Source organism: Pristiophorus japonicus, chromosome 4 (assembly GCF_044704955.1).
Source record: "Pristiophorus japonicus isolate sPriJap1 chromosome 4, sPriJap1.hap1, whole genome shotgun sequence".
Taxonomy (NCBI): domain Eukaryota; kingdom Metazoa; phylum Chordata; class Chondrichthyes; family Pristiophoridae; genus Pristiophorus; species Pristiophorus japonicus.
This window is the reverse complement of record NC_091980.1, coordinates 113,542,727-113,568,468: the sequence shown is the minus strand read 5'-3', so window position 1 is coordinate 113,568,468 and position 25,742 is coordinate 113,542,727. Positions and strand designations below refer to the sequence as shown.

The 25,742-nt window shown below is 42.4% G+C and overlaps 1 protein-coding gene across 1 annotated transcript in view; it reads right to left on the bottom strand.

Annotated features, from left to right (window-relative positions):
* The window catches only part of ube2d2 (ubiquitin-conjugating enzyme E2D 2 (UBC4/5 homolog, yeast)), a 55,678-nt gene that overhangs the window by 19,265 nt on the left and 10,671 nt on the right, over nucleotides 1-25,742 (bottom strand). Inside the window, exons 2-5 of the mRNA XM_070878502.1 lie at nucleotides 548-611; nucleotides 410-441; nucleotides 241-318; nucleotides 45-150 (exon numbers count right to left, since the gene is read on the bottom strand). Coding sequence (XP_070734603.1) covers nucleotides 45-150; nucleotides 241-318; nucleotides 410-441; nucleotides 548-611 — 280 coding nt within the window. The remainder of the gene's footprint in view (nucleotides 1-44; nucleotides 151-240; nucleotides 319-409; nucleotides 442-547; nucleotides 612-25,742) is intronic.

Genomic DNA, 25,742 nt, shown 5'->3' with positions numbered 1-25,742 from the left:
ATTTTTAAGTTAGTACAAGTTTTTAGCTAAAAAGATCCAAATACCTTTTGAAATAGTTAATGCTGGGGACCATTGCGACCGTAGAATATCAAGGCAGATGCTGCCATTACTGTTAATATTTGGATGATAGATTCTTGTTGTAAATGCAACCTAGCAAGATATATACACAAGTTACTCAACACAAATCCACATTCACATTATTAAAAAGATACCTAATGCAAACAAAACAAGTATACTTGCCTTAGGTGGTTTAAAGGGGTAATCTGTGGGGAAGTGAATGGTCAAGAAAAATACACCACCCTGATAGGGGCTGTCATTCTGTTAAAACAAAATCGTTTTAAATGAATTAGAAGTATTGTACAATTTCCCACCTCATTCCTTATGGTTAACAGTAGTAGCATCTACTTACCGGTCCCATTATTGTGGCTTGCCAGTGGAACACTGCAAAAAGAATTTTAAAAATCTTAAGTCATATTAGTGTTGCTGCAAAGAGAATAAAGATTTGTTTTTAAAAAGTTTCATTAACCAACTTACAAAATGTACTTACTGTCATCACCAACTGGACCTGCTGAACACTGTGCTGGTGGATCACGGGCCAAATCATTCAACTCCTAAGGGAATAATTAAAAAAAACACATTATACTCATTCCATAATTAGTGGTGCAAGAATTCTACATATATGCAAAGGAACTATTTATCCTGTACAATTATAGTACCATACCATACAAGCATATTGATCTGCAGGGAAACCTTAATACACTCACAGCAGCAACAAATTAGATGTTCTTAAAGGACACAATACCCAGTCAATGAGATAGTGGGATCAGAATAAAGTGTAATGAAAGGACCATGAAATATTCTAATAACCACCTGAACTGTGAAATCTACCCACTAATATACACATTGTCCTTCCAAACAGAGCTCCAGGCAGAAAGGATGGCCTGAAAATGGAAGATGATGCATCAGACAATGCAGCACACTCAGTCCTGCACTGAAGCATCAGCATAGATGAAATGCTGGTGGTGCAACTCAGGTGCTTGAGCACAAAATCTACACTCAACATCCCAGTGCAGTCCTGAAGGAGTACTGCAATGTTGGAGGTGCCACCTTTCAGATGAGATGTTAAAACAAGGCCCCACCTGCTTTCAAGTAGATGTAAAAGATCCCATGGCACTACTGCGAAGAATAAGGAAGTTCTCCTTGGTGTCCTGGCCAATATTTATCCCTCAACCAACATCTAAAACTTTAAAAATGATCTGGCCATCACATTGCCATTTGGAGGAGCTTGATACATGGAAATTGGCTAATCCTTTTCCTACATTACAACACTTCAAGTGACTACACTTCAAAAGTACTTCATTGGCTGAAAAGTATTCTGGGAGGTTCTACAGTCGTGAAATCTGCAATATAAATGCAAACTTTTCTTTTTCCTGGAGGAGTCAGTGAATTTCAGATATGTGCATGTATACCACGAGATATTCCATTTTTTTTTCTATACATGAAAAAACTTAAGTCTTCACTCCTCGTTCTTTCACGAAGACAGCTGGTGTTGCATAAAGGTAGATGCTCTTGCTTATATAGTATTTCAATGCATCTCCATTTAAAGTTTCTGGTAATCCACTGCACAGGAAATGGGGAAGTAGATCATTTGAAAATAAACCCCCAAAGTACCAAGATGATCAAATAATCATAATACAATAATTCCTGTGCTGCTGGAGCATGGGAGTGGGGAATTGCTCTGTGAAGGGAAGCCAGTCAGGATTTGAATAAGAGAACAAAATCGATTTCTGGAGGTTTGTCCAATACCTTTGGAAGATCAGAAGGTAGTTATATTGAAATGTTATCCACCCATTTACTACCCAAGGTAGATACTACAATAGGATGGACTGTACATGATGAAGGTGGTTTGAGGCCTTTTCTGGTTCCAAATTTATGCTGAATAAAAATGGTTTTCCCCCCCAAAAAATATTTCTTTAAAAAATGGCCATATCTCAGATGCAACACATCAAATAAAACAGCATGGTCATTGAAAGTAGAGAATTTTAAACATGTGTATTTCACAGGAAATAGTGATCCATGTCTCTGCTATTCCATATACTGGAGGTCAAGGGACACACAGGGTAAGAAAAAGAAAAAAAGGGAAGCTTATGACATATACCGAAAACTCAATACAGGGTATTGCAGAAACTCTAGGAGGAGTACAAGAAGTGCTTGGGTGCAATTAAAAAAGATATCAGGAAAGCAAAGAGAGAGCATGAAAGAATGTTGGCAATTAAAATCAGGGAAATCCCAAAGATGTTTTATAAATACATTAAGATCAAAAGGATAACTAGAGAAAGAGTGGGGCATATTAGAGACCATAAAGGAAATCTGTGTATGGAGGCAGAAGACATGGGTATGATTCTTAATGAATACTTTGCATCTGTTTTCACGAGAGGGGCAATGCAGACATTGCAATGAGAGAGGAAGAGTGTGAAATATTAGATGAGATAAACAGAGAGGGGAAGTATTAAGGGGCTTAGCAACTTCAAAAGTGGTCAAGTCCCCAGGCCCGGATGAAATGCATCCCAGGCTTTTGAGCAAAGCAAGAGGAAATAGCAAAGGCTCTTATTTTCCCGTCCTCTCTGGTTTCTTAGAACAGTATGTTACGAACCTACAAGGGAGCAAGCTATCTTAGATCTGGTCCTGTGTAATGAGACAGGAATAATAAACGATCTCCTAGTAAAAGATCCTCGCGGAATGAGTGATCACAGTATGGTTGAATTTGTAATACAGATTGAGGGTGAGGAAGTAGTGTCTCAAACGAGCATACTATGCTTAAACAAAGGGGACTACAGTGGGATGAGGGCAGAGTTAGCTAAAGTAGACTGGGAACATAGACTAAACGGTGGCACAATTGAGGAACAGTGGAGGACTTTTAAGGAGCTCTTTCATAGTGCTCAACAAAAATATATTCGTGAAAAAGGGCAGTAAGAGAAGGGATAACCAGCCGTCGATAACCAAGGAAATAAAGGAGAGTATCAAATTAAAAACCAATGCGTATAAGGTGGCCAAGGTTAGTGGGAAAACTAGAAGATTGCTGTCGTTTAAAATTTTCCCAAAGTATGACTAAGAAAGCAATAAAGGAAAGATAGATTACGAAAGTAAACTTGCGCAAAACATAAAGAGATAGTAAAAGCTTTTACCGATATATAAAAAGGAAAAGAGTGACTAAAGTAAATGTTGGTCCTTTAGATGAGAAGGGGGATTTAGTAATGGGAAATGTGGAAATGGCTGAGACCTTAAACAACTATTTTGCTTCGGTCTTCAGTGGAAGACACAAAAACCATACCAAAAATTGCTGGTCACGGGAATGTGGGAAGGGAGGACCTTGAGACAATCACTATCACTAGGGAGGTAGTGCTGGACAGGATAATGGGACTCAAGGTAGACAAGTCCCCTGGTCCTGATGAAATGCATCCCAGGGTATTAAAAGAGATGGCGGAAGTTATAGCAGATGCATTCGTTATAATCTACCAAAATTCTCTGGACTCTGGGGAGGTACCAATGGATTGGAAAGCAGCTAATGTAACGCCTCTGTTTAAAAAAGGGGGCAGACAAAAGGCAGGTAACTATAGGCCGGTTAGTTTAACATCTGTAGTGGGGAAAATGCTTGAAGCTATTAAGAAATAGCAGGACATCTAGATAGGAATAGTGCAACCAAGCAGACGCAGCATGGATTCATGAAGGGGAAATCATGTTTAACTAATTTACTGGAATTCTTTGAGGATATAACGAGCATGGTGGATAGAGGTGTACCGATGGATGTGGTGTATTTAGATTTCCAAAAGGCATTAGATAAGGTGCCACACAAAAGGTTACTGCAGAAGATAAAGGTATGCGGAGTCAGCGGAAATGTATTAGCATGGATAGAGAATTGGCTGGCTAACAGAAAGCAGAGTCGGGATAAATGGGTCTTTTTCAGGTTGGAAATCGGGTTAGTGGTGTGCCACAGGAATCAGTGCTGGGACCACAACTGTTTACAATATACATAGATGACCTGGAGGAGGGGACAGAGTGTAGTGTAACAAAATTTTCAGATGACACAAAGATTAGTGGGGAAGCGGGTTGTGTGGAGGACAGAGAGAGGCTGCAAAGAGATTTAGATAGATTAAGCGAATGGGCTAAGGTTTGGCGGATGGAATACAATGTCGGAAAATGTGAGGTCATCCACCTTGGAGAAAAAAAAACAGTAAAAGGGATTATTATTTGAATGGGGAGAAATTATAACATGCTGCAGTGCAGAGGGACCTGGGGGTCCTTGTGCATGAATCCCAAAAAGTTAGTTTGCATGTACAGCAGGTAATCAGGAAGGCGAATGGAATGTTGGCCTTCATTGCAAGAGGGATGGAGTATAAAAGCAGGAAGGTCCTGCTGCAACTGTACAGGGTATTGGTGTGGTCACACCTGGAGTACTGCGTGCAGTTTTGGTCACCTTACTTAAGGAAGGATATACTAGCCTTGGAGGGGGTATAGAGACGATTCACTAGGCTGATTCCGGAGATGAGGGGGTTACCTTATGATGATAGATTGAGTAGACTGGGTCTTTACTCGTTGGAGTTCAGAAGGATGAGGGGTGATCTTATTAGAAACATTTAAAATAATGAAAGGGACAGACAAGATAGAGGCAGAGAGGTTATTTCCACTAGTCAGGGAGACTAGAACTAGGGGGCACAGCCTCAAAATACAGGGGAGCCAATTTAAAACTGAGTTGAGAAGGAATTTCTTCTCCGAGGGTTGTGAATCTGTGGAATTCTCTGCCCAGGGAAGCAGTTGAAGCTAGCTCATTGAATGTATTCAAATCACAGATAGATTTTTTAAACTAATAAGGGAATTAAGGGTTATGGGGAGCGGGCGGGTAAGTGGAGCTGAGTCCATGGCCAGATCAGCCATGATCTTTTTAAATGGCGGAGCAGGCTCGAGGGGCTAGATGGCCTACTCCTGTTCCTAATTCTTATGTTCTTATACAGGTGTGGTGCCAGAGGATTGCTAATGTTGTACCTTTGTTTAAAAAGGGAGAAAGGGATAGACTGAGTATTTACAGGCCAGTCAGCCTAACCTCAGTGGTTGGAAAATTATTGGAAAAAATCCAGAAGATAAATCTTCATTTGGAAAGACATGGATTAATCAGGGACAGTCAGCATGGATTTGTTAAAGGGAGGGTCGTGTCTGACTAACTTGATTAAATTTTGAGAGGAGGTAACCAGGAGGGTCGATGAGGGCAGTGTGTATGATGTAGGGTATATGGATTTTAGCAAAGCTTTTGACAAGGTCCCACATGGCAGACTGGTCAAGACAGGAAAAAGCCCACAGAATCCAGGGTAAAGTGGCAAGTTGGATGCAAAATTGGCTGAAAGGCAGGAAGCAAAGGGTAATGGTTGATGGAGGTTAGTGACTGGAAGGCTGTATCAAGTGGGGATCTACAGGGCTCAGTACCAAGTCCCTTGCTTTTTGTGGTATATATCAATGACTTGGACTTAAATGTTGGGGGTATGAATAAGAAGTTTACAGATTACACTAAAATAGGCTGTGTGGTTGATAATGAAGAAAGCTGTGGACTGCAGGAAGATATCAATGTACTGGTCAGATGGGCAGAACAGTGGCAAATGGAATTCAATCCGGAAAAGTGTGAGGTAGTGCATTTGGGGCGGTCTAACAAGGCAAGGAAATACACATTAAATGGTATAACACTGAAAAGTGTAGAGGAACAAAGTGACCGTGGCATACAGGACATCGTAGGCAGTCCCTCAGAATCAAGGAAGACTTGTTTCCATTCTAAAAGTGAGTTCTCAGGTGACTGTACAGTCCAATGTGGGAATTACAGTCTCTGTCACAGATGGAGCAGTGGTTGGAGGAAAGGGTGGGTGGGGAGGCTGGTTTGCCGCATGCTCCTTCCGCTGTCTGTGCTTGATTTCTGCATGCTCTCGGCGACGAGACTCAAAGTGCTCAGCATCCTCCCGGATACTATTCCTTCATTTTGGACGGTCTTGGGCCAGGGATTCCCAGGTGCCGATGCCAGAGATCCCTGAAGGTAGCAGGCCAGGTAGATAAGATGGTTAAGGTGGCATATGGAATACTTGACTTTATTAGTCAAGGCATGGAATATAAGAGCAAGGAGCTGAACTGTATGAAACACTGGTTCGGCCACAGCTGAAGTACTGTGTGCATGCAGTTCTGGTCACCACATTACAGGAAAGATATGATTTCACTGGAAAGGGTGCAGAGGAGATTTACAAGAATGTTGCCTGGACTGGAGAATTTGCACTGAGAAAAGATTGGAGATGTTAGGTCTTTTTTCTTTGGAATAAAAGGAGGCTGAGGGGAGACCTTATTGTTGAGGTGTATAAAATTATGAGGGGCCTGGATAGAGTGGATAAGAAGGACCTGTTGCCCTTGGCAAAGGGGTCAACAACCAGGGGTCATAGATTTAAAGTAATTGGGGGGAGGTTTAGAGGAGATATGAGGGGAAATGTCTTCACCTAAAGGGTGGTGGGGGTCTGGGACTTGCTGTTTAAAAGGGTGGTAGAAGCAGAAACCCTCACCACGTTTAAAAAATACTTGGATGTGCACTTAAAGTGCCGCAACTTACAGGGCTACGGACCAAGAGCTGGAAAGTGGGATTATGCTGGAGAGCTCTTGGTCGGTCAACGCCGATACGATGGGCTGAAATGGCCTCCTTCCATGCTGTAAATTTCTATGATTCAAGCACAATTTTCTACAGCAGTTGCAAGTCCAAACCACTTATCTGTAAACAATCCGTAGACCATTGATCATAAAGTTTCATTTCAAAAAAGGCACCAGCGTTAAATTTGAAATGGATTAACTAGCAGAAATGCAGTTTAGGTGGTGATTTTCTACTGAATAAACGAGAGATTGATTACATGTACTAATTTCCAACATCCCATCTTTCCAGAATGATGGCAAATATGCAGGGTCATTATTTGCTTAGTGTTAGTTGCCAGCAGTGGAGAACAAACAAACAAAAAGGAAAGAATACTCTCGACACATATTCTGTAACTGCATGAATCTAGTCTGACACTCCAGTGCAGTGCTGAGGGAGTGCTGCACTGTCAAAGATGCTATCTTTCAGATGAGGTTAAACTGAGGCCATGTCTGCTCTCAGGTGGACGTAAAAGATCCCATGGCACTATTTTGAAGAGCAGGGGAGTTATACTCAGTATCCAGGCCAATAGTTACCCCTCAATCAACATCTAAAACACATTATCTGGTCATCACATTGCTGTTCGTGTGAGCTTGCTGTGCGCAAATTGGCTGCCGTATTTCCCACATTACAACAGTGACTACATTCCAAAAGCACTTAATTGGCTGTAAAGCACTTTGAGACGTCCAGTGGTCGTAAGTCTTTCTTTGAGAGAGACAAAGGAGAAAAACGAGAAAAGGGATAACAAGAAATAGAAATAGGCCATTCATCTCCCTTGAGCTTGCTCCGCCATTCAATATCATGGCTGACCTACATCAATTCAACTTTCCTGCCCGATCCCCATATCCCTCGATTCCCCTAGAATCGAAAAATATATCGATCTTGGCTTTGAATATACTCAATGAGCAGCCACACCCCTCTGGGGTAGAGAATTTGAAAGATTCGCAACCCTTCGAGTGAAGATTTCTTAGTTTAAATGCCTGAACCCTAATCCGGAGATAATGACACCTAGTTCTAGACTCTCCAGCCAGGAGAAATAACCTCTCAGCATCTACCATGTCAAACCCTCTAAGAATTTTATACGTTTCAAATGAGATCACCTCATTCTTCTAAACTGCAGTGACTATAGAGCCATTGAAGGCTACTATTGAATCGGTTTCCACCACCTCATTGGTCAGTGCATTCCAAATCCCAACCACTCGTTACGTAAAAGGTTTTGTCCTCATGTCGCCTCTGGTTCTTTTGCCAATCACCTGAAATCTGTGCCCTCTGGTTATCGACCCATCAGCCATTGAAAACTATTTCTCTTTATTTAGTCTATCTAAACCCTTCAGGATTTTAAATACCTGAAATCACATCTCCTCCTGGCCTTCTCTAGTTTCTCTTGCTCCATCAAAACCATTCAATTTTGAATACCTCTGATAGGTCTCCCCTTCACATTAAGAACTGAGTGTTGGAAACGAGTAAGAGACCTAAAAACATATGGTTATGCGAATGAAACTGTGACGCGAAGAATGCTGTGTTTACATGATTGTGTTGGGGCTGGAGACAGTCTCCTCAGGCTGGATAGATGCTTGGAATGCGCAAATGTTTGTTTCCAGTGGATGTTATAGCATTCTGCACCATGTCAGCCATTATCTGTTGTTTTCAAGTTAACATTTCAACTTTGTTTATGTATCTTTAATTTAAAATCAACTAAGCTCTATATTATTACTATCAAGTTATAATGCTACAGTAGGAATTGGAGTTAGCTTAACAGAACTGCTTGCGAAGATGATTAAAAGTTAATGAGTATAGAAACACTTAGGATGGCAGGAATTTGGTTAAGATAAACTGATCTCAGAATGGAGTAATTTCCGAGGGCATAAAGCAAGTAAGACCGACTGAAATAAGACGGCTCTGGTTTGGGCCTCATTAATGAAGGGGTACAGGGCTAGGCCTTGTATTAGTATACCTGAAGATAGGGACCAGATAGAGAAGACAAATTCCAAAAGGAAAAACCCTGCCAATCATCTGTCTGATCGGATTGGTATAGGCTACTTGTCACGGTTGTATGTTTTTGCTGTTTGCTGCATAACTCGTGTGTTATATTCAGTCTTAAACTCTGATTAAAACACAATACCCACCATATTGGTTTGCACTCAAACCTGATTTTTTTTTTTATAAAGTGACCAGAGATGGCCATAAAGAGTTATTTCTAACAGATGCCAAACTTTCAGTTTACCAGCTGAATCTCTTGCTTCTTTTAAACACAAGTAAACTTAGCACGTTTTACTTGTCTGGAAAACAAAAGTTGCTGGAAACACAACAGATCAGACAGCATGCAAGAGAAAGGTAGGTACACACATCATGTTATTATTACTGGTCACTTTGAAAATGCTTAAAGATTTCGAATTGAAATTGTATATGTAGTCACCCTACAAATAAAAACAAGGTGTATGTGTTATTCTTTATTATTTTACATCAAAGGGGGTAGAGTGAGCCTTCAGATTTGTGGTACCATTCCTGCCTCAGAGTCAGAAGATGCAGGGTTCTAACCCTACTCAAAACCCTCCAAACGTACAGGACTAATCACACTATCAGCTGGTATAAAGATGATTGCAGCCAAGGAAGGAGTGTTCAAAATTTTAACATTACTGGGTATATAAAAAGTGAAACCAGGACAAGAATATATAGGAAAACTACAAAGAGGGAGATGTGAAAGAAGAGAATAGCAAAATAAAAACAGCAATGCTTGGAATGGAGCAAGAGAATAGCAGATATACCCACTACATACTTTGCACCTTTGTCACCAAAAGGTTGCTATTAGGATCATTGAACCAGCAGCGTTGGAAAAGTTACTGGAGTTTATGATTCAAGAAATGGAACAAAATAAAATCACTCAAACTTAAAAGGTGGATAAATCACAAATTTGATTTACAAAAGGATTCTGAGAGAAGTTATGGGTAAAATTTTAGAGGCTCAGCTGATTTTCCAACACTATGGAAAGACAAAAAAAATGTAGTAATTTTTTTTTTTTTTTAAAAGAAAGCAGGGTTAAGTCAGGAAGTTATAGGCCAGGTAATCCTCCTTCAGTTCTTATTACACTATTAATCTCACCTTGTATTTGAATCTAAAAATTTTGAAGAAACAAGTTTAAAAACAGGACCAGTCACCAGATTTCTAAAAAGCATTTAAGGATCATAGTCTATTAATACTGAAATGGGAGGATTTTGATGCAATTCGTGTTAAAAAAATGCTACTAAATGTAGTGCTCAAGGAATTAAATTTGCAGAACAGAGCCAGGAAATTTAAATTGGTAAGATTCAGAAGTGTCTGAACCAGAGTGCTTTAGACAATGGAAATTAGCCAAGGTAAACCGGCAAACACCCACTCCTTTTCGTATTGGATGAGCACAAAGGGGTGTCTGCCAAGAATCAATACTGGCAAGTCACTGAATAGGGAAGAAATTGGATGTACAGCAGAAAACCATGTTAGGGGTCATTCAGTCCAGCTTGGACTAGAAGGGAGCCTGGTCTCGCAAGCATAAATCTGCTCACCTTGAGCTCAAGGCCAGTCACAAATTACATGAGTTTTGATTAGTCATTCTGTACATTCACACAATGTAAAAATAAAATAAATACCATCTCACGTCATTAGGTTTCATACCTTCAAACCCTCCTTTGCAATGAAACCAAGCAGGTGCAAGCTCAGCTACACAGGCACTGGAAATTCATGGTGTAATTGGTCATTTTTCAGATTTGGTTAAAGTATTAATTTTCCAGAAAGTCCTGAGATACCAATGGTCACCTTCTGCGCTATAAATTCTATGACAATAAATGGATATTTTAATATTGTGACAGATCATGTGTCGGTTGGTTCTTGAAGGACCGAGTTGAAGGATCTTTAATATTTGGCACAGATGCGCTGCGATAAATATATGGGGGCAACATCTCCTCACAGGATTGTGTTATTTTCTGATCATGACCTGCTGTTAAGAAATGACAAGTTTTGGATTATCACGAGATAGCTAGGCCATTAAGTATGAACTTGCCCTACATTTGATCCTCGAGGCCAAGTCACCGATTGCTGTTCAACCCAAACTTTATACGAAGGAGAGAAACAGGTGCAGCAAATCCAGTGATTAGTAGCAGTAAAGGGATCTACAGTTCGATTCAAATTAGCCAGGATTTTCATGAATGCTAGATTTCAGTACTAGTTAAATCATAGATGGTAGCCCCAGAGTACATCTTCTGCAGATTCCAATGTTGGACAAATCTCTACTTGTTCAAATGGAGTACCCATAGAAGTAGCCAAAGTGGAACCAACAATAGAAGATAGAGGACACTAGACTTGGATGGATGCAGGAGAATTCAACATAGTATTCCTGCTGAAGTTAAACCATTATTACTGAAAGCCTTGGAATCAAGAGTACCATGATGTAATTCTTCAATAGATGCAGTAGTGTTATTTCAGTGTTGGCAACGGGGAGGGCGCCACCTACTACAATAGCAAGATAAACTGTTCAGCATCGACTGCAAAATATTAGTGAAGGTACAGCATACGGAAATCAATGATTCCACATGAGACAGGTAGGATTTCTAAGAATCCATTATTCCTCACTGAAGGAATACACATGCACATTTTCAGATTCTTAAGTACTCAAACAAGATCTCTCTTTGGATGTAGAGCTGACAATTAGAATGAAGGTATCATTCTAAACCCTGCAGTAATTCGGCTCTATCTGGGTTTATCAGTTTTATGGTGGAATTTCAGAATAAAGGGTGGGTTAGTCAAGGGGCCCTTTTGTTAAGTGGCAAGTACTTAAGTGAAATTGTGTTTGATGACCTCAACTGGTCACGTAAATGAATGGTCTTCTTAGGCATAATCATTGTCCTAGACTGACTTATTGGTTATTAAGAAAGATGGAGGGGTAGAACTTTCTCACCATAATTTACCCAGTAAAGATAACACAAAATGAACATAATGATCAGGCTATAAGCCATGTTTAATACGATTCCCTTGGAGGTGCACACAGATTGGTTTAGAAAGATCAGATGTTCCCAAACTTCATTTGAGAGGCAAACCCCAAGGTTAAAGTTAACCAAAAAAGAGGAATGGACTGGAGCCAGATCCAAAATCATATGACTGGGCATTCAAACTGTTGTGATCGATGAAGGATGAGAGTCAGCTGGAGCTGGAGAGGGGTGTAGTACCTTAAGTCACATCTCAATGTAACTTTATGCTTTGACCACAAGCACGACTATTAACTGAATATCCCACTATATCTTCGCTGATTTTAGACTGACTTTTCATATTGTGGAAGACAAAAAAAAATGGAAAAGCTTATAATCGCAGACCAAGGATTTTTTGCATCTGAGAAAGCAGGAATCAGCAGGGAGGGGTTTCAAATTATTCCAAAAGATAAATCAGCAATTTAAGCTGCCCTGCAAGCAATTTCAAATTCTTTGTAGCCCACAGGGGGTGTTGAAGGACTTCCAGGATGATAGGCTTCGGATCACTTGCAGCTTAAACTATCAAGCAAAGAAAACAAAAAATTACACAGAGTAAAATTCTATTCTGATTCAACAAGATGGGAAACAAATAGAACCCAAAATTTGCAGGAAAAGGATTTTAGGCTGGAATTTACAGTTGAGCTGGTCAAGATCAGTCTACTGCAGTAACATCCAACCTTTTGGATCAAGAGCCTAGATGCACTTTGCAACCATTGAGTGAGTTGCATATGATCATGTAGAAATGCAAGCCCCACACACAAGTTTCAAGCCCACCATGCACAAGATTCAAGTCCTCCTAGAAATTTGAGCTTTAACTTTATACTGGGCCTGGAGGACCAAAGCAGATTACGGATTTAAGTAAAAAGATTGCCAAGTCCCAAATGAAGGAAAGGGAACTGCTAGGGACTTTCTGGCCAGGAACTGGAGATCACGGGCTGGATTATGGCCTACAGGTAGTGTGTTGGACGTCCCCAGTTTAATACATTCAGCATCTAAGCAGCATACAGATGAAATTGATTCAGTTTGACAATCCTCCATGGATTCTATAACACTCTGGCATGTCGGTGTTGCATTGTTGACTCAGAGGTATTCTTGTCTTATCGTGGCATTGCCTGAAAATTTCTACTTCTAGGGTGTTGTGGTTATAGAATCATGCAGAATTGTAATTATTGGTACTGATCCTAAAATAGAAAGCTTCATAGTGTTCATGCAGGATCTATTGGGACTGCAAAGGCCCTGTCTTGCACGAGAGCTACCTACATACAGCCAATCAGTAAATGTATCCTGAAAACAAAACTGGAAAGATGAAAACTCCCATCAGATCAGAGATGGAATGACGATGGAATAAAGGGATAAGATTTGGTGATGTCATGGTATTGGGAGGGATAATTTGCGGTGTAGGATACACCTCGTCATGGTCAGGGAACATCCAGAAAAATACGATGCAAGATGCTAGGGTGTCCCGAGATGGGGCAGTGCCACCAACTTTTCATGTCTTTTCTGTCATTTCTTTCCATTGTCACTTGATAAGCATGGGTATAGTGGAACAGTTGTACCACATTTGCAGTTTTACTGAATGTTCCGATCATTAATGATTTAGCTGTAGTTTGTGATCCTAAAAAATGATGCATTAATATTTGTTAGGGAAGCTGGGTGGTACATATTGGTCAAACTTTCACCTGGCCGTAAGGATCATGTGAAATGATTTTAGAGTTCCTTGTGGGAATGGCTCTGCAGCACAAAATCATCCCTAATTCAGCACGAACTGGGATTTTCCCTCAAGCCACTTGATGACCAGATGTGGGAAATTTGGAGAAAGAGGTGTCACATTGGTGAAAGAGGGTGGTCTACTCGCACTGTGACCTGGGAGTGATCAACATCAACAGTGAAATGCAAAGCGCTGCATTTCCTAGAACAAACATTTAGTCACCTTGTACACGCAAAATGAAAAAGGTATTCATTTTCAAAATTAGGATTTAGCAGATCTTGCCACCTTGTTAGCAAAGTGAATTTAATTCAGTTATAATTGAATTGCTAAAAGTTAATTCAAAAGCAACTGTGAACATCTGATCTGGTATGATTTGAAGCCGCTATTGGGCGAGAATCGTTCTAGTGCTTAACATAAGGGAATTAAGTGTTTATTTCCTGGGGTTGAGGACTCTAATTCACCATCAATTCCACATTGATATTAATTATACATAACTGTAGTGTTGGGTGGTGTGCCAACCTTCATTGTACCAGAACACAGAAGGAGGCCATTTGTGCAAATCATACCTGTGCCAGCTCCTTGAAATTAGTCCCACTCTGCTGCTCTTTCCCCATAGCTAATGTTCCTTGAAGCTGCACGGCCGTCTTAAGGTCCCGCGGAGCCAGCGAGCTGGCTTTTAAAATAGAAAAAACGCACATGCAAGGAATTCTGAATGGGCCGTGGAGCCAATTAAAAGGGCCAGTTGGCCCCCATAAAATTACAGGGAGCATTGCAATGTTTTCCCTTTCAGTATATATCCAATTCCCTTTTGAAAGTTACTACTGAATTTGCTTCCACCACCCTTTCAGGCAGTGCAGTCCAGATCACAATTTGCTGCATAAAAACATTATCTCCCCAGGTTCTTTTGCTAATTGTCTTAAGTGTACTCTGGTTACTGATAGTGAGTGGAAACAGTTTCTCCCCATCTACTCTATCGAAACCCCTCATAAATTTGATTACTTCTATGAAATCTCCCCTTAACCTTCTCTGCCAAGGAGAACAAGTCTCCAGCCTATCCATGGGCCTAAATTTCAGCCTCAGTTGCTCCTAATTTTTTGGAACAACTGGTGTAGAACAGAGTATCTTAGAAATTCAAATTCTCGTCATTTAGTTTGCTCCAGTTCTAGTCAGTTAGAACAGTTTCACTTTGGAAGATAATTTTTTTTCAAAAGGGGGCGTGTCCAGCCACTTACGCCTGTTTTCAAAGTTTCGGCAGTGAAAACTTACTCCAAACTAACTTAGAATGGAGCAAGTGAAGATTTTTGTACACTCGAAAAAACCTTGTCTACAATTTAGAAAATCAGGCGTAGGTTACAAATCAGGCGTAGGGAATGGGGGGGTTTAAAGGGAAGTTTACAAACATTTCAGTTTTACAAATAAAGAGCCATCATCAATAATAAATGATAAAAACATCAATAAATCAACCAAATCAAAAAATTAAAAAAAAACATTTTCTACTTACCGACTGCAGCATTGGGAGCCCTCCAACAGCGTGCTGGAATGCCCCCCCCCCCCCAAGTGTGTCTGTCAGTATCTCCATCTCTGTCTCTCTGTGTGTATATGTGTGTTTCTCTCACTCTCTGTCTGTCAGTGTCTGTGTTTCTGACAGCGAGGAGAGGGAGAGAAGGGGAGGAGAAGAAGGAGAAGGGGGGGGGAAAGGAGAAGGGGGGGGGGGGGGGGAAGGCTGAACGGGCCGGGCCCAAGACTTCGGGCAGGGCCCGTCCCCAGCACCAGATTTACAGGTAGGTGGCGTCGGGTCGGTCCGGGGATTGGTTCGGGCCGGGGAGCGGGAGGTCAGGCCGGGCCGGGGGTTGGTTCGTCGGGTCGGGGGGGGGGGGGGGGTCGAGAGGAAGCAGGAGCTGGGCGTGGGAGGCAGCCTTATGCACGCAGCCCCAGTGAGACCATTCGGCCAGGGCTAGGGGCTGCGTGCTTCGGGCCCCTTTCACACAGTTTTGGGCGCCTGGAGCTACTGCACATGCACGTATGTGCAGAGGTCCCGGCACTGTTCTCAGTGCAGGGACCTGGCTCCGCCCCCTACAGCTTGAGCTGCGCCCGGCTCCAGAGGACCAGCAGGGAGCCGGAGAATCTAAGTTTTTTTTTAAGGTGCACTTTATGGCGCGAAAAACGGGCGTCCAGGTCGGGGCTGCGCCGTTCTAGGCACGGCCCGAGACTTGGGCCCCATATAACTGACATTGTGGTCAGGTCAGATTACAGAGTTATTTTCTGTAGCCAACCAAATCACAACATTTCTTTCCCAATCACATCTACAATTAATTATTGGAGAATCTAATGACTTAAAATTTAATTAAACTTTCAACAGAAAATACAACAAACGCCCGCCATTTCAGTAACTTATTTGTCTCTGCATTGCAATACTGACCAGATACAAATGCAATAACTTGTTTTTAAAAAACTGTTGGCTAGCCAAGTTTTAAGTTTAAATTGCACAACTTGGAGGTGACAAAATCCCTACCCTAATTGGTCATAAAGTAGAATATAAATATTAAGTTCTAATTTACTTATTTGTCTATATCTATTTCTGCTCTGACTAGTTCTACCCCCTTCCCACAACAGATGAACATGAATGAAAAGTAAGTTTTTTTAGCGATTATTAGTGGGGAAATTGTACAGATGTGGGCTGATGCATGTTCAAATCAGTTAGCATTATACTCGAGGCCAGTCTAGCTATTACTCTGCATAATGAATGGCATGATTTTAAAGCATCACATGGTCATAATTTATCGATCCATCCCTACTGATCAGAAAAGCAAGAAAAAAGGTTTCTGATGTGAAAATTTTCTAATGGTTGGGGACATGCATTTCTCTAGAAATTATGGGCCCAAGTTTCATAGAAACATAGAAAATAGGTGCAGGAGTAGGCCATTCGGCCCTTCTAGCCTGCACCGCCATTCAATGAGTTCATGGCTGAACATTTAACTTCAGTACCCCATTCCTGCTTTCTCGCCATACCCCTTGATCCCCCTAGTAGTAACGACCTCATCTAACTCCTTTTTGAATATATTTAGTGAATTGGCCTCAACAACTTTCTGTGGTAGAGAATTCCACAGGTTCACCACTCTCTGGGTGAAGAAGTTCCTCCGCATCTCGGTCCTAAATGGCTTACCCCTTATCCTTAGACTGTGACCTCTGGTTCTGGACTTCCCCAACATTGGGAACATTCTTCCTGCATCTAACCTGTCTAACCCCGTCAGAATTTTATATGTTTCTATGAGGTCCCCTCTCATTCTTCTGAACTCCAGTGAATACAAGCCCAGTTGATCCAGTCTTTCTTGATAGGTCAGTCCCGCCATCCCGGGAATCAGTCTGGTGAACCTTCGCTGCACTCCCTCAATAGCAAGAATGTCCTTCCTCAGGTTAGGAGACCAAAACTGTACACAATACTCCAGGTGTGGCCTCACCAATGCCCTGTACAACTGTAGCAACACCTCCCTGCCCCTGTACTCAAATCCCCTTGCTATGAAGGCCAACATGCCATTTGCTTTCTTAACCGCCTGCTGCACCTGCATGCCAACCTTCAATGACTGATGTACCATGACACCCAGGTCTCTTTGCACCTCCCCTTTTCCTAATCTGTCACCATTCAGATAATAGTCTGTCTCTCTGTTTTTACCACCAAAGTGGATAACCTCACATTTATCCACATTATACTTCATCTGCCATGCATTTGCCCACTCACCTAACCTATCCAAGTCGCTCTGCAGCCTCACAGCATCCTCCTCGCAGCTCACACTGCCACCCAACTTAGTGTCATCCGCAAATTTGGAGATACTACATTTAATCCCCTCATCTAAATCATTAATGTACAGTGTAAACAGCTGGGGCCCCAGCACAGAACCTTGCGGTACCCCACTAGTCACTGCCTGCCATTCTGAAAAGTACCCATTTACTCCTACTCTTTGCTTCCTGTCTGACAACCAGTTCTCAATCCATGTCAGTACACTACCCCCAATCCCATGTGCTCTAACTTTGCACATCAATCTCTTGTGTGGGACCTTGTCGAACGCCTTCTGAAAGTCCAAATATACCACATCAACTGGTTCTTCCTTATCCACTCTACTGGAAACATCCTCAAAAAATTCTAGAAGATTTGTCAAGCATGATATTCCTTTCACAAATCCATGCTGACTTGGACCTATCATGTCACCATTTTCCAGATGCACTGCTATGACATCCTTAATAATTGATTCCATCATTTTACCCACTACCGATGTCAGGCTGACCGGTCTATAATTCCCTGTTTTCTCTCTCCCTCCTTTTTTAAAAAGTGGGGTTACATTGGCTACCCTCCACTCCACAGGAACTGATCCAGAGTCAATGGAATGTTGGAAAATGACTGTCAATGCATCCACTATTTCCAAGGCCACCTCCTTAAGTACTCTGGGATGCAGTCCATCAGGCCCTGGGGATTTATCGGCCTTCAATCCCATCAATTTCCACCATGATTTGCGCCTGATTTTTTAGGAGCAACTGGTGGAGAACGGACTATCTTAGAAATCGCAATTCTCCACATTTTTTTTTCTGCAGTTCTAGTCAGGTAGAACAGAACAGAATTTTTTCTTCAAAAGGGGGCGTGTCCGGCCACTGACACCTGATTTGAAAGTTTCCACAGTGAAAACGTACTCCAAACTAAAGTAGAATGGAGCAAGTGAAGATTTTTGTAGAACTGAAAAAACCTGTTTTACACATTAAAAAATCAGGCGCAGGTTACAAATTAGGCGTCCAGAACGAGGTGGGGGGGAGGGGGGGGGGGTAGGGGAAGGGAAGTCATTAAATTCTACAATAAATCCTTATTTATACTTCTACAAATATTATCCAAATAAATCCAACCTGAATAAACATTTATAAGCAAAGAAAAGATTAAATAAACCATCTTCCTACCTGTGTGAAAGTGCTTCAGGCACGGAGAATTCTGCAGGCGTTCGTTCCCGCGGGGGGGAGGGGGGGGGAGAAAAGGGAACAGTCGCTTCGTTCCCGTGGAGGGGGGGGGGGAGAATTAAACAGTCGCTTCGTTCCCGTGGAGGGGAGGGGGGGGGAGAGAATTAAACAGTCGCTTCGTTCCCGTGGAGGGGGGGGGGGAGAATTAAACAGTCGCTTCGTTCCCGTGGAGGGGAGGGGGGGGGAGAATTAAACAGTCGCTTCGTTCCCGTGGAGGGGAGGGGGGGGGAGAATTAAACAGTCGCTTCGTTCCCGTGGAGGGGGGGGGGGGAGAGAATTAAACAGTCGCTTCGTTCCCGTGGAGGGGGGGGGGGAGAATTAAACAGTCGCTTCGTTCCCGTGGAGGGGAGGGGGGGGGAGAATTAAACAGTCGCTTCGTGCCCGTGGAGGGGAGGGGGGGAGAATTAAACAGTCGCTTCGTTCCCGTGGAGGTGGGGGGGGGAGAATTAAACAGTCGCTTCGTTCCCGTGGAGGGGAGGGGGGGAGAATTAAACAGTCGCTTCGTTCCCGTGGAGGTGGGGGGGGGAGAATTAAACAGTCGCTTCGTTCCCGTGGAGGGGGGGGGGGGGAGAATTAAACAGTCGCTTCGTCCCCGTGGAGGGGAGGGGGGGGGAGAATTAAACAGTCGCTTCGTTCCCGTGGAGGGGAGGGGAGGGGGGGGGGGGGGGGGAGAATTAAACAGTCGCTTCGTTCCCGTGGAGGGGAGGGGGGGAGAATTAAACAGTCGCTTCGTCCCCATGGAGGGGGGGGGGGGGAGAATTAAACAGTCGCTTCGTCCCCGTGGAGGGGAGGGGGGAGAGAATTAAACAGTCGCTTCGTCCCCGTGGAGGGGAGGGGGGGAGAATTAAACAGTCGCTTCATCCCCATGGAGGGGGGGGGGGGAGGGAATTAAACAGCCGCTTCGTCCCCGCGGAGGGGAGGGGGGGGGGGGGGGGGGAATTTAAAAGCTGTTTCGTTCCCGCGGGGGAGGGGGGAAGGAGACAGTGAGAAGGCTGCAAGTGCTAATGTGCTTTTATTTAAATAATGTTCAAAAATTAAACAGCTACAAAGAACTACAAAAATGGCCGAGTGCCAATGTTTTTTCACACTGAGCATGCGCGAACGCTCCAACGCGCACCGTTGCCGGCAGGAAAAAAAACTAATTTAAATAGTACCCGCCCCCTCCCACTTACAAAATTGGCGCGGGTGTAGGCTCCGCCCCCCTGGGCGCCACGCCAGGCAGACACGGAGCTGCAGAACGCTCCAGAATTGCGAGTTTTTTTTTAGGCGCGAAAAACGGGAGCCCAGCTCGGAGGGGCGCCCGTTTTTTATCGTGTGGAAACTTGGGCCCTATGATTCTTCACACCAATTGCATCATTTTGTAACATTTGAGGACAAGGAAAATACATTTTCTCATTAGCTGTTCTGAATTGTTTCCTTCTACTGCCACAACAACTTGTACAGTTCACTAAACATATTAGAAAGTAATCATATGTTTTTGCAGAGAAACGTTGGGCAACATGCATAGCAAAAAGCTGGAGAGCATCTATTCGGCATTAGAATTGCTTCACTGGAACACAAAAATCATTGTATGCACAATATTTGAGTATTCTAAGAATTCTAGTCTTCCAAGCTCTCCTTCATAAATAACTTTAAATTGATGATCCCTTGTGGAATTGTAACTTTTGGGGGGGCGGGGCGGAAGACTTGCACTTATATAACACCTTTCACAACCATCGGACGTCTCAAAGCACTTTACAGCCAATTTGCGCACAGCAAGCCCTCACAAATAGCAAGTGATAATGGCCAAATAATCTTTGTGTTTTGATTGAAGGATAAATATTGGCCAGGACTTCTGGGATAACTCCTCTGCTCTTCAAAAATAGTGCCATGGGATATTTTACGTCCACCTGAGAGAACAGGCCTCGATTTTACATCTCATCCGAAAGACACCACTTCCCACAATGCACTGCACTGGAGTGTCACGTCTCAATTTATGTATTCAAGCCCCTGGAATGGGACTTGAACCCACAACCTTCTGACTCAAGAGTGTGCGCTATCCACTGGCTGACACTTTAGAAGACAAGAGCTATGATTATTTGCAGAGCTCCATTTTGATTTCTAATATATTTTGTTGCATTCTTGGTTAACAATTCTCTCCTATTACACCTTTACGTATGCATTTTGTGAAAGAGCAAATGCAGCTAAATAAACCATAAAAAAAGACCAATGGCATTTTGGATTTCAGGGGTGTACAATACATGATAAAGTGCTATAGGCAATCATTTGGCTAGAGTTCATGGTGCCCAATTATGGAAAGCATATTAAAGACAGTGTACAGCATAGATTCACTATGATAATGCCAGGGATGGAAAATTGACAAAATACTGGGACTATTTCCACTGGAGCAGAGAAGGCCAAGAGAACATTTCATTGAGTTTTTTTCCTAAGTGTTTTGATATGGTGAATGACTATTTCTCCGATTGTTTACCCCAATGAGGGGGTCATCCATTCAAAAATTGTTGTTAAGTGTGATAAGGGAAATTAAGAGAAATGTCTGTTCAGGAAGTTATTCGAACATGGAGTGGTTGAGCCAGAAACTTTTTTTTTTTAAAATGGAAAGTTGGTTAAAGATTTGATGCAGAGGATGACAGGGCTATGGAGGGATTGGAGCAGTGGGACTAGTTTTGGATTGTTTTAGCACACAGCCAGCACATACACAAGGGACCAAATATGTGCTGTGAATATCTATGGTTCTAGTGCCATTTGCAAGTCACGTTTAACAATGATGGACAGGGGGGAATAAAATAAAAGACGAACAGTTTAGGAGTTCAGAATGGATTATTTTGTTTACAATCATGACGAGTCACAAGCCAGGAATCTACGATAAAATCGACAGGTTTCACTATTAGCTCACATACTTAGAGGTAACATTTTTAGTTTCATTTTGTTGCACGAAGTCAAAGAATGTATATTGATGTGATTAAATTCCATTGCTCAACACTGCAGGAAACTTCCCAGCCTATTTTCCCAAGAGCTTCAGCACATCCTTTTCTGGGATTTTTGAAGCTCTTAAAATATGGAAAATTCAAATTGAATAAAAGCCAGTGTGAATGGATAGTCAAACTTCTAAAAAAAAAACAAAAATCACACCATCTGTATGGTTCTTCACTGTCAAACACAAAATCAGCAAAACCAACCGAAAATTTCAATTATTTTTTAAAACAGTACACTTTACAAAATATTTTGCAGAAATCAAAACAAAGTGACATAAGTGCTGATCCAGGGGGGAAATTGCTCCCAAACTGACCATTAAACTGCACTCACCTGGAAAGGACATATTATATTCCATTTAACAAAGAGCTTTCACACACAAAGTCAGCTGAGCAAATCAAATTTCTGGTAGCCTGCATTACAATACCACTTCATATTCCACCAGACAGAAAGGCCATTGAGAATCCAATCAACAGCACTAGAATGCACTGGGTGCAGAGGCTATTTTTAGTGAGACCTGAAAGGACCAGTAACAACAGTGATCCTCATCTGTATGCAGTTGCTCACAAAGTACAAATTGGCATTACCCCCACCCCTCCCCCACAGTAAAGACAATGGGGGCAACTTTCAGCAAGGGTGGAAAATTGGCAGTGTTGGATCAGCCACCCATTATACACCACATTCGATTTCTCTTTCCATCGAAGTCAATGAAATGGAAAGGAAAAATCAGACGGGATGCAAAACAGGCCAACTGATTTGATACCGCTAGTTTGCAAATCTCAAATTCAAAAGTTATCCCTATATATTACAAGTGACTACACTTCAAAAAGTATTTAATTGGCTGCATAGCGTTTTGAAATGTTCGGTGGTCATAAAAGGCACTTTTATAAATGCAAGTATTTTTCTTTATAATTTTAAGCTATTTGGCAATTGTTATGTCTAAACAAACGATAGCGAAAGATACAAAAGTGGTAGCACAACAGCATTACAGATTATATTTCAGAGATCAGATGAGACCTCTATAAAAGCATGGTTTATGAATTCCATACAAGTCTGTTTAAAAAAAACCCACACTGAGCAATTCATATACACCTTATACAGCAATTCAAGCAGAATTAGTGTCATGTGCCTTGGGAAACCCTGCCTACTATGTTAACATACCTGCTATTTCCTGGGCCAAAACAATTTCACACATGGACCAGAAATATTAAAGGACAGCACTAGCGCAAGACAACTTAATTCACATGGATTTGAAGGAGTTTTGATTGTAGCATTGGATCTCACTAGAACCATGACAGATTCCAAACATACAAGGGTACACACCCTACAGATGCAGGCCTCACAAACTAAAATTTCTTTCAGATTTACAGCTTTTGCATTATTCACCTGTCAGGTAAACTCAAATTGGCATCAAGCATTACAACTGTATTTGTTTTGAAACAGATAGAATTTGATAATATTGGCAGTTGAAGCAAACTATACAGAGTAGCACTTTACCTAAACTCGCACGAGAGTCTTTTTGGCCAAGGGTAGTGCAAACAGAACTGTAAATGTTCAAATACATCAAATCTATTTTGGAAGTTTCAATAGTTCAAGCTGCTCCAAAGTCACTTACTTTTGTCCACATATTTGCAGACCAAGGATTGGGCGAGAGTGTAAAGTGACATGGAACAAAACACACCGTAACAACCAATCTTGAATTACCACACCATTTCTTTGATACTCCAGCGAGTTTGGGATTTTGAGTGAAGAATATTCTCTCACGATCTCAAACATGTTGCATACGAGAGGATTTTCCACCACAGGGGAGAATTTTCAATTTCAAAGATGAAACAGAACCAGGAACAAAATGGAGCAACAAAGCAGGCAGCTGCCATTACACACAGCACCCAGATTCTTACTGGCAAAAGCCCATGTCCATCAAGCCATTATATAGTGGAATCAGAGGAGCAGAAACTTTGCATCAAGGACAGCTACATCACCTTTACATGTGGTGTATTCCGACATATTAGGGCGAGAAGAGGTTAACGGGACACTTGGGGCCTCCGAAGGGAAATTTTAAACAGGACATTGCAAACATTATTTTCTCCTTCAACCATTTGTAATGGCTTTACCCCTCGGGTACCTCATTCAAATGGATATTCTTTACCACAAGCCTGAACAGCAAGAATCAGAAAGCTGCTAAACCTGGGTTCCAAAACCATCATTGACTCCGCCCTTCATGACATCTATGAAAGATCACGATCAATTTGGAGTCGGAACCTTGATCACTTTTCCTTCCCTTCCTCAGAAGGGTGAAGCCAATCTAGCACACCAGTACCCTTAGATTTTAGTAATGAAATTTCATGAATGAGTTTGCAGAAATGCAAGTTTGATGAACTATACATTGAGTAATCCCTTAAAAGGTCTAGGTCATTTAGCTGTAGAGGAAAGGACAGAATATCACAAGAAACTAGCAAGCCTGTAGTGATGGGTATGATTTATGCTTTGCTCATGCCTACCGAATATGGTGGAGCCTGGTCTCCAGTCGAATTCAATCCCCATGCCACTGGTGTGGTGGTTGGTGTGCAAAAGAATTCACACACAGGCATCTTCCACCATTTAAAATGAGTTCATCAGTCACCTGAGAAGTCATCCGAGCCCGAGGGACTGCCTATGATGAAATTTAAAAAGTCTCTAGATTAAGCAAACAAAATTTTAGTTTGCAAGACTCATGAAGCTATTTAGTACCAAAATGGTCAGTGAGATGGTAAGGAAGTCACAAATTTAAAACTATCCACAAAGAATTAAACATAGAAATTTACAGCGCAGAAGGAGGCCATTTCGGCCCATAGTGTCCGCGCCGGCCGACAAAGAGCCACACGACCCTTGGTCAGCAGCCCTAAAGGTTACATATAAACCTATGAACAATGACGGAAAGGCAAAAAGCATCCAGCCCAACCAGTCCACCTCACAACTGCGACACCGAAAACATCCACACTCCACCCCAACCGGAGCCATGTGATCGCCTGGGACTAGTTTCGATCGCCTGGATGGGTCGGAGGGGAATTTTCCTAGATTTATTTTCTCCCTAAATTGGCCTGGTTTTTGCCTCTCCCAGACGACCTTTTGTTGGACGGCGTAGATATAATGGCAAGTACTGCAGGGAATATCTACGCCGTCCAACAAAAGGTCATCCAGTCTAATCCCAATTACCAGCTCTAGGTCTGTAACCCTGCACGTTATGGCACTTCAAGTGCCCATCCAACCATCTCTTAAAAGTACTGAGGGTTTCTGCATCCACCACTCTTCTAGGCAGCGAGTTCCAGATCCCCACATCCCTCTGTATAAAGAAGCTCCCCCTCAAATCCCCTCTAAACCTTCCACCAACCACCTTAAAACTATGCCCCCATGACCAATGGAAATAGACCCTTACTATTCACTATGTCCAGGCCCTCAATATTTTGCACACCTCAATGAGGTCTCCTCTCAACCTCCTCAGTACCAATGACAACAAACCCAGCCTATCCAGTCTGTCCTCATAACTGAGATTCTCCATTCCAGGCAGCATCCTAGTAATCTTCTCTGCACCCTTTCTAGTGCAATTACGTCCTTCCTATAATACAGCGACCAGAACTGCACGCAGTACCCCAGCTGTGGCCTAACCAAAATATTATACAATTTAAGCATAACCTCCCTGCTCTTATATTCTATGCCTCCGTCAATAAAGGCAAGCATTCCGTATGCCTTCTTAACCACTTTATCCAGTTGGCCTGCTACTTTAAGGGATCTGTGGACAAACAGGCAGAGGCCACATGTCCGAATGGATAAGGCGTCTGACTTCGATTATAACCGCGAAGTTATCAGAAGATTGCCGGTTCGAGTCCTGGCGCAGTCGACTTCGCTCACTGCGTGAAATTTTGTTCCATGTTTTTATCGAATGCACAAGGTTGCAGCCCCTGTTTTATTATTTAAAGGGGCTGCTCTTCAGTCCCACACTCCTGATCTTTGGGCACCCTGTGCGGAGGGGAGTGGGTAGGTCAGAGGGCCTCCTCGTAGGACTGCTTCTGGGCACGGCTAAGGGTGCCATCAGCCGGTCCAGGCAGCGGGCAGTCGAGGGGGTCGTTCAACCTGACTGCCTGCCTCTCTTCCGTGCGTACATCCGCACCAGGGTGTCCTTGGAGATGGAGCATGCGGTGTCCACCGGTACGCTCGCGGCCTTCCACGAGAGGTGGGCACCGGAGGGACTGGAGTGCATCATCACGCCCGGCAACCAAATTTTAATTTGATTTCGTTTTAAAGTTTCATTTGTTTTAATTGCCGGTGTTTTTAATGCCCAATAAAAAACTTAAAAAAAATACAAAAAAACAAAAAAGAGCCGTGTAAATGTTTG